The sequence below is a fragment of the Leptonotus elevatus genome, chromosome 21 (genome assembly GCF_054856555.1).
Source record: "Leptonotus elevatus isolate MCC_2025b chromosome 21, RoL_Lele_1.0, whole genome shotgun sequence".
Classification (NCBI taxonomy): domain Eukaryota; kingdom Metazoa; phylum Chordata; class Actinopteri; order Syngnathiformes; family Syngnathidae; genus Leptonotus; species Leptonotus elevatus.
The window spans coordinates 9238122-9253219 of NC_141259.1; the positions used below are offsets into that span (position 1 = coordinate 9238122).

Consider the following 15098-nt stretch of genomic DNA (forward strand, 5'->3'; position numbering starts at 1 on the left):
CTTAGCTGTAAGAGGTTTACAATCCAGCTTCCAGCATCCTTCTCTCTTATTCCGACGTATTACTCTCCAAGCCAAGTTCCATCCTTTTACAGTACCAACTGGATTGTGACATGCTCACTGTCCACCTTCTGTCCACTTTTCTCCACCCTTGGCCTCTCCTTTCCCTCTTCACCTTCCGTGTCTCTCTTTCTCTCTTTTTTTATTTTTATCTTTGCAATCGCTGCTTTCTTTAATCCTCTGTATCCTGGCAACCTACCACATCTAAAATTCCAACAGAGCCCAATTCGGCTATGAATAGTGCGTGTTGTTATTCTGCCCAATATCCACCAAGCTGGTCGGGTCGGCATAGGAGGAGAAGTGTCTTGGCTTAAGGACAATCTAAACATCGTGTCTTCTCTGCCGCATTTATAGGGAATGAAAAGGAACAGCTGTGACCACTCCCACTCGTAGATCTACTGAACTGCGGTATTAATATACTGGTAATTAGTTTTTAAAAAGCTTTAAGCAATTTTTTTTTTTTTTACTCATCAACAAAACATTTGCAATTGATGGAGAAATTGCATGTGAAGGCTGAAATTCTAAATGGAAAAATCAAAAATGTGGGGACGTTTTTAGGAAGCACGGAAATGTTAGCATGTTGAAAATTGTTCCTAAGGTGAATTCATTGAGTTGAGCATATAGAATTTGTAAACGAAACGATGTGAATCTGATGGACACGTCATTAAGAATGTAAAGGGGACTTTTTTGTGGGTATTGTAGTAATGAAAATGTTGATATTTTTGTCAAATGGGAACGATGTAAATATGGAATGTTGAATGTGCCATTGGAATAAATGGCGAACCACTAGGGGGAACTCAACCTCATTAAGAATGCATGGAAGGTTTTGGGGTGAAAAATGTAGAATTTGGGGGGAAAAACATGAATATTTGGAATGAAAAAGTACTAATCCCCATAGTGTGATTATTATTATTTTTTTATATGTTGAAATTTCAGTTATGTGAATCGGACGAATTATGTGGAAGAGGATGTCCAAAAAGTGTGAGAAATAAGAAATGGAGATAACATAATGTGTTAAGGCCACAGAAGAAAGCCAATCATGAGATTAATTGATCCTTACCGCATTCAAACCCAAAAACGTATAAATACGTTTTAATAATTTGTCCTGCACTCCCAAAAACGTATTTATAAGTGGGTTTTTTAAAATGTTTTTTTATGCTAGCGCTTACAGAAAGAAGGCTTTAATACAGCTTCTGAAATGAAGAGATCGCTTAAAGAAATGGTAGTTATTACAAAAAATGGCCAGCAGGTGGCAGCAGAGTATAAGAGAGCAGCTAGGGCCATGTTGCAATAAGATCTTGTTCCCAGTGTTTTCAACAGGTTTGTGAATAATTATGAAACTTAGCTATATTCTAACGCTAATTGCTGCAAAACGGAAAGAGATACAAATATCCTTTTTTTTCCTGATGAAAGAAGAGACTCTAATCTTTTTTTTTTTGGTAGGTTCCATGTTTTTATAGCAATAGAACACAATATTCTGTGGACCTTGCAAAATCTCTCAAAATCCAGTCAGGAAAACAGCCGGGAGCGAAGGGGGTTGCTTCAGTGAAAATGTCTGGTAGTGAATGAGTTAACACTAGCTTTTAACTAAAGATTTCTTACCCTGGACATAACACCGCCATATTGTCTGCACTAATATCGGATTAGGCCTGAACCCGTTTTTTTTTTCAGTACGGTCCAGAGCCACTGAGCAGGCCGATAATGTGTTGATACTTGCCACATTTTCTGACCCAATAAACACTCGGGTCCGGCAGTGGGCAAGCCCTTTCTTTTACCCTTCAATTCCTAATATGTCACTGTCTGTCTGCACGCCCACAGCAGTTTAAATGTGATATATTGGGGGAAATGAGCCTGTGAGGTTTTCCTGATTGAATAGAATACATTTTAGGGGTCTGTCGGTTTGCAATGCAATCCTTCGGACGCTTGTTTACAATGTGATGATTCCAATTTTCAAACATGGAGGGAAAGCATACATTTCCCTATAATTTAGCAACTCGTTTTAAACAGTGATACTTTTGCAGATATTTATTCTTTATTGTTTTTCTTATGAACCACTTGCCAAAACATGTTGCTTCTACAGTATTTCCTCGCTCTCCTTCAGTGATTTTCCCACTCCACTTCTCTCTCTCTCTCTCTCTCTCTCTCTCTCTCTCTCGCCACACTAGCAGTGTAGCTGTATTACCTTCAGCAGCAGAACCGCATCCCAGTTTCATCTCCAACTAATTGGAAATAACTCTCCTGCTGCCATCTTCCGGTTTTTCCCTCCTCCTCCTCCTCCTCCTCCTCTTCTCTGTTTCATGCTGATTTATTGAGTTAACAACCAAGCAGCCATCAGCAGTCACGCTGTGGGTGGAAGACAGTCGAAGAAACTCAATGAGCGGTGACGCCAGCGGTGGTTTAATCAGGACTTGAAAGCCAGCTGAGATCTCATCTGAGGTACGCAAGAGGGAAGCCACATCAGAAGCAGACTGAAATGGGAAGAAGCTGTTGCAATATGAGAGACAAGAAGCCAAGCAGGAAAAAGGAGGACTTTTTCAAGGACCTCCATGTGACAAGCGCCTCCAGGCGCCACCGTTTTTCCATGGCTGCCGCGGTACCACTGTTGACTCTCCTTCGTTAAGTCTTAGCGAGGGTCTGAACAGCCAGCGGTCACGGATGCTCGGGGGGGCCGCCCTGACCCTGGCCCCGCCACGGTGAGTCGCCGCTGAGGACCATGGTCCTACCATTGCTGCTCAAGCTCCTCAACGTCTTCCTGCGCCAGCCGACCTTCGCGAAAGCCCTCGCCGCAGATCAGCGCCCAACTTCCTGCTGCCCGCCCGCCGCAATGCCGATCTCTTGTCGCCGTGGGTGGGAGGCGAGAGAGCACCCGTCGCGTCCGCCCGCCGAAGGGAGAGAGGTGAGATAGAAAGGGGCGAAATTCGACTTGGTTTGATCGAAGAAGTTTGGATGCCAACTGAATGGAGTCGATTTAAAAAGAGCTCTATAGTTCTTCATATGATCTCTCAGCATGAATAAAAATGCGTCTTGTTTATCTTCTCTGTTGCTGCATTCATTTTTAAATCACATTCATGGTGTTAAAAAAATACGACCATCGACATGCACAGTTGGAGGCAGCCCATCTGTCAGCTTTTCGACTCAACAAAAATACCCAAAACGCATGTCGGCTGGTAGAAGGCTTTGCTCGTTGGATCTGTTTTGGTCCAAACGCTGATGTTGTCGCTGCAGTTGGTTTCTTCCCTGCAGTTTCTCCAGGCCGTATCGAGTCACTTTCGATCACGTCATCTTAACCAGCAGCAGGACATCGGGGAAATATATGAGGAGCCACTGTCCTATATTTGGTGTTTCTATTAACAGGAGCATTACGGCAGTGAGCTGATTTCATAGCAAATAACTCATTCACTCCCAGCCATTTTCACTGAAGCAACCCCCTTCGCTCCCACCTGTTTTACTGGATTTTGACTGATTGTGCCAGGCCCACAGAATATTCTGTTCTATTGCTATAAAAACATGGACCTGCCGAAAGAAAGATTAGTCTTTTCTTTTATCGGGGAAAAAAAGCATATTTGTCATGAGAATATAGCTAAGTTTCATCATTATTCACAAATCTGGTTAAAACGGTTGCGAAAAAAAGCTTGGTGCAACATGGCCCTGGTTGATCTCTTATACTCTGTTGCCACCTGCTGGCCGCTATTGTAATAGCTATCATTGCTTCAAGTGTTCTCTTCGGTTCAGAGGCTGCATCAAAGCCTTCTGTATGCTCTAGCATAAATAAAACATAATAAACGTATGAATACGTTTTTGGGACCATGGTAATATTTCAAATAGAACGTATTTATACGTTTTTGGGAGCAAATGAGTTAACATCAATGGTCAGTGTTAGATTTCAGTTTAAAAAGGAGCAATACTGTTTGGTTTACTTCACACGTGATTATTTTTCTGTTTCCATTGTCACATGCAATAAACTTGCTAAAATGACCACTTGGTTTGTGTACTGCTAGCTGTTTGTGTACCTCCAGTTAGCCACGACCCCCATACAGCATCCAAAGGCTTTTATGGTCTAAAATACAATAGATAAGTCAATTTAAATGCTCATATGCTATAGACAAGGTATGGAAGTCAACTAACCCACGTGGTAGGCAAAATGTTCAAGAAGCTAGCATATAGCTAGCTTCCTGATTCAAACGGGGACGGATGTGTGTATCTGTGCCTTCACCCAGACTCTCAAGACTCTGAACTTTGGATTCAGTGTAGCTAATGCTAATACTGGCATCCGTTTTTGTTCGTACAATTCATACTAAAAACGTTTCAGACAATAAGAACTCAAGATTGTAAGTTTGTTACTTCCTGAATCCTGTCCGCGACGCATACTCGAGTCAAGGATCAACAGGAGCATATTCTCCTCGTGTATGCTTGGTCTGTAGTCGTGACGCTGACTCGCATTTCATATATCCACTTTTGGCTTCGTCTCTGCTGCTTTCTTCTTTTCGCTCTTATCCTCTGTTCCTCCCACGCAGCTTTCAGACAGGCCGTGTATGACACCTGAAAGCCCCCTCAGCTTGAAATGTACCTGCTTCCTCTGTTTAAAGTTATGCAACAGTTTGGCAAACCTCAAAATAGGACACGAGCATTACATGAAATGTGTTCTCTCGTTTTTTTTTCTTTTAGAGGCAATTAAAATCCACCCTCACAAACCGACAGGATTGTGTGACTGTATGAATATCGTTTTTTTTGTGTGTAAACTGGAAACATTCACAAATGCAAAAAATGTGCTATATTTTTTTAGTATTAGCTTACTGTATCACTGATGTTTTGGCTTTGACTTTTTAGTTGATCCTCTTCTTACCACTGTTGATTTGTAGGGTTGAAAAGTCAATTTCGCAAACTCCTGCTCTAATTTTGCTATATTTAGGTTCGGCACCAGTAGTTGTAGCTGTATGTGTTTATTGGTGCGTATTTATCTGAGACATATGCGTTCACATGTGTATACGCATCTGGAGGAGCTTAGGCTAAAGCTAGCAAAGCTTCATTTTTTTCCTTCTCCTTTTTTAAATGACACTCATCGCCTCTGCGTGCTTTCCTGACTCAGCTCAGCTTGGTTGAAATGTAAAAAAATCCTTTGGGAAGACATAATATGCACACTGTTTGTCACCCAACTGTTAAGAGAGCTGGATTTTTTTTTTCCCTCTCTCTCTCTCTCTCTCTCTCTCTCTCTCTCTCTCGACAGGAGACAGAAAAATAGAAGGGTTATTGTAGAGGAGGAAATCCTTTCTATGCAGTGCTGAGACGATCAAATATAAGACTTTCCTACCTGAAATTAAAGGATGTTCCGCGGAATAGTTTTTTTTAAAATTCATGTTCCTCATTTGGTCCAACAGCTGCTAGAGCAATGGGTGAAACGCTGTTTCTGAGATGTCAGTGACTTGGATAGTAATAAGCCAATTTGAATATTTTAGGATGGTGCGACACGGCTTAGAAACAAAGAAATGCTCGGATATTCTAAATCATGTTTGAAATTTATTTATATATATATATATATATATATATTTGCCAGTGCCAGAGTCCAAAGCCATTTATGTGAGATTGATGAAGACTCTAAATGGAATGTGAGTGCGAATGGTTGTCCTTCTGGATGTGCCAACCCTGTCATCGCAATCTTGCCTAAAGTCAGCTGGGGGGGGTGGGGGGGGGGGCGTACCCAAGCACAAACTGCTTAACTGTGACACTAATGATGTGTTTGCTGTGTACACTATGAAGCAGGACCGCTCATTGTGGACTTTAGAAACATCTTTGACAAGATGCATTGCTTATGAATTGAGTTTATCTGTTTATGTCAGAGTTACTCAGTGGCGGAAATCACAATGTCCCCTCACTGGTGAGCTTTATTTCGAACAGGCCCTGGGCTACTCGTGAGTTCTTGGGGGGGGGGGGGGGGGCTTCGTTGGTGACCCCCTGAACTAAATGCACGTGTGATGTCTCACTTCAAGTTGCATCACTATTTTCTGACAGCAAATTTCAGCAGCAGGATTCATGTGCGTGGCTTGATTCTTATCTAATGGCTCACGGTCAGATTCTGTGAATGCAGTGAATGAGTCTTACAAACTGTAAGAAATTGCACTGGATTTTTTTCCGAGATATGATATGTGATGTTATCTATTTGATAAATGGCAAACAATTTGTTTAAATGTAAATGAAATTGGGCTTCTTTGCATGTGAAATAGTGCTGTCACCATTGAATATTTATATATATATTTTTAATCTGATTCATTTAAATTTGGTATTAAAGTGTATTACTAAAGCATTTTTCTCCCTGATTACTGTTTATTAACCAGTAATAGTTTTTTTTATTTCATACTTCATATTCGTATAGTGATTAAAAAAAAAGGGGGGGGGGGGTTGCCGGTTTGGTCATTGTTTTCCGAAGTAAAAACTGATGTTCGCAAATGTCCTATTTTGATTAAACCCAAAAGATAATCAGTTTTCATTCAAGGACTACACATATATGCGATTACGATAATTATTTTTTTACAGTGCATATTGTCTCATCATTTTAGTATCTCGCAACCAAAGCATTGAAAGAAGCATATGAAGTATAAAATCTTGTGTGTACTGTACGTTCCTCCGTAGGCTCCACACAGCTGCCTCTTTGATTCAAGTGGCCTGATTCCATCGTTTGAATGTTAATGCATGATGGCATCCCCCGATCACATGCAGCTCCGTTTGAAAAAGCCCTGTGAACTGCAGCCATAGCTGTGTGTCATCAAGTCTCATCAATATTGCACCAAGTGTACACTGCAAATGGAGAAGCAGCGTACAGTTTTGAACACAATTTCATGCGTCCGTTTTTTTTTTGTTGGAATGTTCCTGTACTGTCTCAGCCTTGTTCGGATTGTCAGATAAACTCATTTTCAACATCCACAGGTTTAAGAAAAAGGTGAAGCTGTATCAACAGTATGAGGCGATATCACTTTTTCACTTACAAAGTAGATGTTAAAATAAAAACACCTTAAATGTACAGATTATATGAATTACTTATTCAAGAATGGCCTAAACAATTAAATATTACCTCAACCACCACAGCAATGACAGATTAGGCTAACGCAATTAGCGAGTGCTAGCATAAAGTTAAATGCTTATATAAACATCGCCAACTAAACATATATTCCAAAAATAATGCCGCAGAAATGTGGATGAACAACAATACTAAGTTATACATATCCACGATGCTACCAAAGGCATTAGATGTATGTGGATTGTGCTTGATTGGACTGTTTCCTCTCTCGTTTCTCTCCCTGACGATCTAGCTCTTAAACTTCTCGTTTCTGCTGATGTAATTTCCGGTCTGATAATGTCACTTCCTGGTTGTGAACCACTGCGGGTTTGTTTTTACAATGAAATCAAGAGTTATGCAGTAAAATAATATTATCATTTATTTATAGAATTACTAACATTGAAAACATGTTAACTTTAAATTTAACAGAACAGAACAGTTCCGCAACAATTTGTCCCCAAAAAATCAGCCGTCAACACGTTTAAATCCTCCTTAACTGCATTTTAGGTTTTAAGAGCACCCTTTGACTAGGTTGAATACTCGACTATTGCACTTTCTCCGCAAGAGAGTGAGAGGAGATTAAAAACTTAACATGAAGGCTCAACTTGTGTAGATTAGCACTTGAGTGCATGTGTGAGTGTGTGTCAGCCGCATCCACACAATGTCAGCGGCCCTACAGCAGTTATTAGTGTTTCACTGCTGCTTAAATATTTTAAAACTTGCTATCATAGAGATTGCGAAAGAGTGTCTCAGCTCAGTAGGGGTATAAAGAATAAATAAAAAAAGAGGTAAGGGCAGTGAGATCTTGGAACAGTACGGTGAGCAAGACGCAGAGGGGCGGGGGGGGGGGGGACATCTGTAGAGAGAATTGGAGAAGGGACCTGTGGTGAGTTAGATAGAGGGAAGGGCATCAAGGCTGAGGAAATGCGTTTCTTTGTTATGCCTTCAAGAGAAATGTCGGGGCCGGAGAGAAAAAGGTCAGACACAAAGGCAATTGAGGTGGCAGGCAGATTAAAGTGCATGCGCACACACTCGCCCTCTCACTCTTTCTCACACACACTTCACGATTCATGGAAAGTATCTATTACGTATTTGTTATTAAGCTTTTGTTGTTAATATTTAAAGTGATACTTAAAGAATTGTGAATATTATACTTGTCATACTTAAAGAATTGTAGAGCACCAAGTACAGTATGTCATGAGGGAACGTGAGTGGATGAGGGATGCTGGACCCAAATGCAGGGAAACAGGAATCAAGTGCATAGTGTGGTACTTTTATTAACCTATAGTGGGAAAGGTGAGCAGACAATCATGACTGGGCGGGACGTGAGTGGACTGGTCGCCGCGACTGGATGCGAGTAGACTGGTCGCCACAACTGGAACGAGCGTGACAGGACCTGATGAAAAGAAGACTCTGAGGACGTTTAACGGCTGTAATGTATATGCCAAGTCTGGAGTGGCGCTGTAGCGCAGCCACAGGGAGTGGATGGAAAGCGTAGAAGAAGAACACTTTTTTTTTCTAACTTTATTGCAATCTCCAGAACAAACAGGGCTTTGCATGTATCAAAACAACATGAAAAAGACAAACACAGGAGAAGTGACAATGGCGAGTGATTCAAGTACAACACCGCTTGTTGAATGTGGGAATAAAGAAGCCAAATGTTTTGCTGCAAAAGCATAAGCAAGCTAAGGAGGCTGCGCAAAACGACTACGACACGGCTATCCGCCATTGTTGTTGACAAGACTGACGTGTGGACGAAACACACCAACACTAATGAGACACACCTGGATAAGGGAAAACACACTCAGGTGGACGGGGTTAGACATAACGAGACAAGGGAAGAAACCAGGAATACACGACAATAAACACCAATCACAGACAAAAACCAAAATTAAACCCCCACAGAACAGAAACATGACACATTAAAACTAATACAATATAAATGTAAGTAGCATGTACAATAGTGTTTGGAAAAGACATGAAGTTTTTGTTTTTGATTGACGTTATCAGTTATTATGGCGGTAGTCGAGGTTTATGTTCTTCTGAATCTAACGGTGACCTTCGATTTTTACGCTGCTTCACTTCTTGTCGAGGCTCATCATTTTCAGGAGCAAGTCATTCCATTTGAGGACTGCATTTTTAGATTAGAGGAAGGTTAGAGCAGATAAATGAGGTGACGAAAAGTTTTTTTGATCCTAATTAAGGTAAGGGACTTTAATGAGATAGTTATTTGGTGGACAAGATTAGGATTATAAATCATTTTGCAGAACAGCGAGCACATACTACCGAAATGTTTTTTTGTCCCAATTACAAGCAGTTAGGGTGAACTGGTAAATGTTGGGTCATTTTGTATCAGAAAATAATTGATTATTTAGGGGCGTCAGGCAATAAAAAATTTTTTTATTGTAATTAATCGCATGACTTCAAAAGTTACGATTAATCACAAATTTGATATCTGTTCTAAATGTACAATGAAATGTACAAAAAAAAAAATTGGTTTTCATACTCTTGTTAACATAAATGGCAAAAAAATATATTGCTGCATCTTTTAATCATTGAAAGAGTAATCAGAGTCATAATAATTCATAAAATTGAGTTAAAATTAAAAAGATGTACTGCACTGTAAAAACAAGTGTGATATTGATTTGTGTTGAGGTCATTTTTCTGCCACTAGTTGGCATAATTGCATTTGTAAGACATTAGTGCCAGCTCAGTGCATTTTTCTTTTCATATTTAGGGTTATCTCATCTTTAACATGAATTAACTTGTGAAATTCTGCACATTTCTTAAATTGTAAAATACAACTTGACCCCAGTGTCCACAAATATATGCATTTTTGTTAAATGTATTACTGCGAAATTTTGATGTGGGCGTGTCTGCGACTGGAATTTCCTCAGTACAGGCTTTCAAAGTAAGGATTAGTCATTAATCGCGCATTTAAAAAATGAGTGGTGTTAAAGGAACTTTAAACTAACTCAAAATTAACGCACTAATCTTGACACCCCTATTATTATTATATCTTATTTTAAGATGAAAATCTGATTTTTTTTCTAGTCGAGTACGTAAAAGACAAAAATAATTTGTCTTCATAGTCACAACTTGTCCAAAATACAAAAAAAAAACAATCTCCGACAGTAGGAGATTTTTTTTTTAATTTTTTTCTTTAAAGTTAAACATATCCATATGTGGCACTTATTTGTGTGCTGTTGGTCAATTTATTGTGTAAATTTCCCATACAGCCCTTTAAATATCAAACCAAAAAATGATTAAATTTTGCATTATTAAAAGGATATCAAACATATGAGCGGAATTGCTCCCAAAATAGTGTTCACAGGTTGCTGTGTTTACAGTAGAAATTGAATTTGAAGGCTTCTGAAAATTTGATATGCTTCTTGCCAGGACAGAATTTCCGCAATACCAAGTTACGGCTACAATGAGCAGTGCTGTTTGACTGACAATTTGACGATAAATTATTGACCAGTTGCTATTTTTGAAATATTGACCAAGTTTGCCGAGGCTTTCGAGGCAGAGAAGAGTATTGGGGTGCATTAAAGGAAATCTCGTGAATTTATGAGCAGGCCATGTGAAAGGCACAAGCATGTTATTTGTTGTTTTCGAATTTGTTCTTGTGTGCCTTGAGCTGCTGTTAACCTCATACATATTCTTCTTCAGTATATTCGCTTCCCTTTGCGATGCACTCACACTTGAGCAGACTGTCATGTTTAATAAAAGCTCCTATAGCTGAACAGATAAGTGCTCTTGGGTCACTTAGCTCTGCATGCTCCTTTTCTGTCAGGTACTTCTTTTGAGACATCAAATTTAAGTGCCCCGGGCTCGAGTTACGGCTCATAAAAAAGAAACAAATCTTCAAAGTATAATCTTTATATGTTTGGTTGTCTGACGAGTTGTCAGAACAAACATCCTTTAGAATACAAAATTATATCTGATACAAGACAGTTTTTTTTTGGGGGGGGGGGGGGTCAAAATGACCAGAATTAAAAGTCTCGGGTATCATTGAACTACCGTAGCATATTAACTCCAGCCATTTTCACTGAAGTAACCCCCTTCACTCCCGGCTCTTTTACTGGATTTTGACTGAATTTGCAAAAAAAATAGCTTTTTGCAACATGGCCCTGGTTGATCTCTTATACTCTGCTGCCACCTGTTGGCCATTTTTTTTGTAATAACTACCATTGCTTCAAGCATTTTCTTCAGTTCAGAAGCTGCATCAAAGCCTTCTGTGTGTTCTTCCATAAAAACATAACGTAAAAAAAAACATGCATACGTCTTTAGGCGCATGATAATATTTAAAATAGAACATATTTATACGTTTTTGGGAGCAAACGAGTTAAACAACGCATTTTTGATTGTGTCATGTAAAAACACACAAGGATTTGTCTACACAGTTATAACCTGTCCGAACAGGACGGGAAGCCTGGTGGTTAGCGAGTTAAAGGGACTACACACTGTCTCAAAAAGCATTTTGCCATTTTTTTTAATTTTTTATTAATGAGTTATAATAATTATTTATTTATTATTTTTGCCACATGATGTTCTTCCATGACATAAAACAACAGCCTCGAGGCCAGTATTAAATTTCAAATGGCTAAAACAGGCAACATGGTGGCTCTGGCCTCACAGTCAGAGGTTCTTAGTTTGAATCTCAGCTTGTATTTTGTTCCCATGAGTTTGTAGCCATTCCTTCTCATTTGTATCTAAGATGAATGGATGGATGACAGAATTATAATTGCAGCATGTCTTCATGTATTTTTTTTTTGTCAGCATTGACAGTATAACATAGAAACCGGACATTAATTATGGTCACACATCTACAAGATATTTAATCAATTTTTAATTACCCTGTGGGATGAGCACCTCCTCACAATTGCGACTTGTTGATGCAGGCGAAATGAACCCCATCAACTTCAGGGTCAAATGTCAAAGATGATTTGAAAAATGTTTTGCTGCGCTGGGGATTGCGCTCGATAGATTGCCAACAGCATGCAAGACGTGAGGTGACTTTCGAAAAAATATAATCTTTACGGGACAGACAGCTGTAGTCAAAGACAAGTCTGCATCTCGGCACTCAAATGTGTCTCGACATCTGAACTTTTGACTGACCATAGAATGTATTACAATTTCAAAATCTATAATAATATATAATATAACATTTAAAAAATAAATAAAATAAAAAATCACACACAAAAATGTATTAACATTTTTACAGAGGCGGAAGAAGGTCTAATCTACCCAAAATAGTTCCTTCTCTTAAACTGTCTTTGGCCGCCCCCAAACAGGAGTCACTTTGTGAGCATAACAACAATGCCACGAGATTTGCAAGGCATCTTATTGTTTCTTTGTGTGTGAGTTCTACATTCACTTCGCAGCTCTCTGACATGCCTGTATGGACTATCAAAAAATGCATTCTGATGCTCAGTATTCTTTCAGCCCAAGGCACGCTCTCGTGATTCATTGTTTGATTCTATTAGGCAGAAACACAAGGCAGGCTTCCCTGATGCCTCTGTCACGGATTCATTCCTGCAAGTGCAGATGCTGGAATATATTACAGCCAGTAAAAGCGATTCAGTTCTGCAGTGTGATACCCAAAATCCTATTCCTTGTGTGTGGGAGAAAGTACCCCAAAAATATAGGTAATAGGTTCCTTTGTCTGTCCAAGCGTGATAAAAGTTTAGGATGGACGCTAATGAAATTTCAATCAATGACTTGCCGATTTTTGGTATTTCCTGGCAGGGCTTGTCCACTAACCCTTTTGATCTTCTCTTCTGCCTTCCTCCCAGGTGCTCTCGCTGGGTGCAGATGTTCTGCCAGAGTACAAGCTCCAGGCTCCTCGCATCCACAGCTGGACAGTGTTGCACTACAGTCCCTTCAAGGCCGTGTGGGATTGGCTCATCCTACTGCTGGTCATCTACACCGCCATCCTGACACCTTACTCGGCTGCTTTCCTCCTAAACGACCAGGTGTGTAATGAAAATGCACACAAAGATTAGACTAATACCACCTTGCTGGTATTTTAAGATTTTTGACCAGGTAGTGCATGTTCATCCGTCTGAAAGCAATGGACGGGCGGGAGACATCCGCTCTCTAATTTTAGCCTCTTATAATGATCTTCTCTCATCTTTTTATATCCTCGTTTTCATCTCAGGAAGAAGCGGCCATGCAGCGCTGCGGTTACTCCTGCTCCCCTCTCAATGTGGTGGACCTCATAGTGGACATCATGTTTATTATCGACATCGTCATCAATTTCAGGTGTGAATTACAAAAATGCTCACTCATCTGTCAAGGAAGAAGTCAGCAGTCAGTTTTCTCAAAAGATGTGTGAATAAACTCAAATGTAATCCAATTTAAAAAAAAAAATGGATTCATTAAAAAGTAAACTGCTGGTAACAAAAGCGAGTACACCCCTACGTGAAAATGTCAAGTGTCACTTTAAAAAATATAGTAAAATACAGACAACAAATTGAGTAAAGTTACTATACATAACAATATCTGCTAATAATTGAAAAAGCAAGTGATGTTTGGGTTTACCTACTTTCTTCTCTCAGGACAACATATGTGAATACCAACGATGAGGTGGTGAGCCATCCACTGCGAATCGCCGTGCACTACTTTAAAGGCTGGTTCCTCATTGATATGGTGGCCGCCATTCCCTTCGACCTTCTCATTTATCGCAGTGGGGAAGAGGTAAGGCACATTTGGAGCCACCAACACATACATGCATATTTAACTCATTCACACCCAAATACCTATAAATAGGTTTTTTTAATACTTTGTCATTCACTCCCCAAAACGTATTTGTATGTTGTTTTTTTTTAAAGTATTTTTTATGCTAGAGCATACAGAAGGCTTTGATATAGCTTCTGACATGAAGAGGTCACTTAAATGGGAAGTTATTACAAAAAACGGCCAGCCGAGTATAAGAGATCAGCCAGCTATATTCTAATGCTAATTGCTGCACAACGTAAAAAAGATACAAATATACTTTTTTTTTTTTCTGATGAAAGATGAGACTCTAATCTTTCTTTTGGTAGGTTCCATGTTTTTATAGCAAGAAAGCAGAATATTCTGTGGACCTTGCGAAATCTGTCAAAATCCAGAAAAACATCTGGGAGCGAATGGGGTTGCTTCAGTGAAAATGGCTGGAAGTGAATGAGTTCAACATGTATTTCGATCTACATTTATGAAAAGTGAATAAAAGCGAGGCAACAAAGGTGATCTAATGACGTTGGGTTGGGTAGGAGGGTAAGAGGCGAGGAAGGCCAACCAAGAGTCAGGAAGCGAGAGACCCTCTGAGGGTATGTCCTAATGAGGACCAAAACCACTGAGGCCAAGAACGATTGATTCACTAGAGCAGCTCGGCCCGGGGGTTATTCTAAGTGCTACTTAATCTCTGTGTAATGACATTTGAATAAGTTTCAATATGACTATTTATCTCATGTGTTGCAATTTTACCCCCCAAAAATGAGTACGTTTTAGAAACTTGCCGACATTCTTAATGGTGCCTCGAGGGTTGATTTCATTGATGTTGCCCAGAAAAGCCACTGAACCGAGAAATTGCAGATTATTCTTAGCAGACAGTTATTACTTACCGTGAGGACACACGCGCGCGCACACATACAGTATAGGACTAGGTTCTCTGTCTAAGCAGTTTTTTATTATTAACTGTATTCATTGTATGGGCACGAACGGAAAGAGGTGCGCTTATGCTCTAAGGCACACACTGTGTAACTTTCTTTTCTCTTTTGCGCTCATCAGACCACAACTCTGATCGGGCTGCTGAAAACAGCCCGTCTCCTGCGATTGGTCCGCGTAGCACGAAAACTGGACCGCTACTCAGAATACGGCGCAGCTGTCCTCTTCCTCCTCATGTGCACTTTTGCCCTCATCGCACACTGGCTGGCCTGCATCTGGTACATTAGCCTCGCATATATCGGAAAATGTACTGCATTTCTATGCATGAATTTGAAAACAACAT

At 39.9% G+C, this 15098-nt stretch overlaps 1 protein-coding gene across 2 annotated transcripts in view; it reads left to right on the forward strand.

The window, feature by feature from the left end:
• Nucleotides 1-15098, forward strand: part of kcnh2b (potassium voltage-gated channel, subfamily H (eag-related), member 2b) — a 137272-nt gene that overhangs the window by 111163 nt on the left and 11011 nt on the right. For both annotated transcript variants that reach the window (XM_086065575.1, XM_086065576.1), the window contains 4 exons: nt 12904-13083; nt 13269-13372; nt 13669-13807; nt 14879-15033. In XM_086065575.1, the coding sequence (XP_085921701.1) occupies nt 12904-13083; nt 13269-13372; nt 13669-13807; nt 14879-15033 (578 nt within the window). The remainder of the gene's footprint in view (nt 1-12903; nt 13084-13268; nt 13373-13668; nt 13808-14878; nt 15034-15098) is intronic.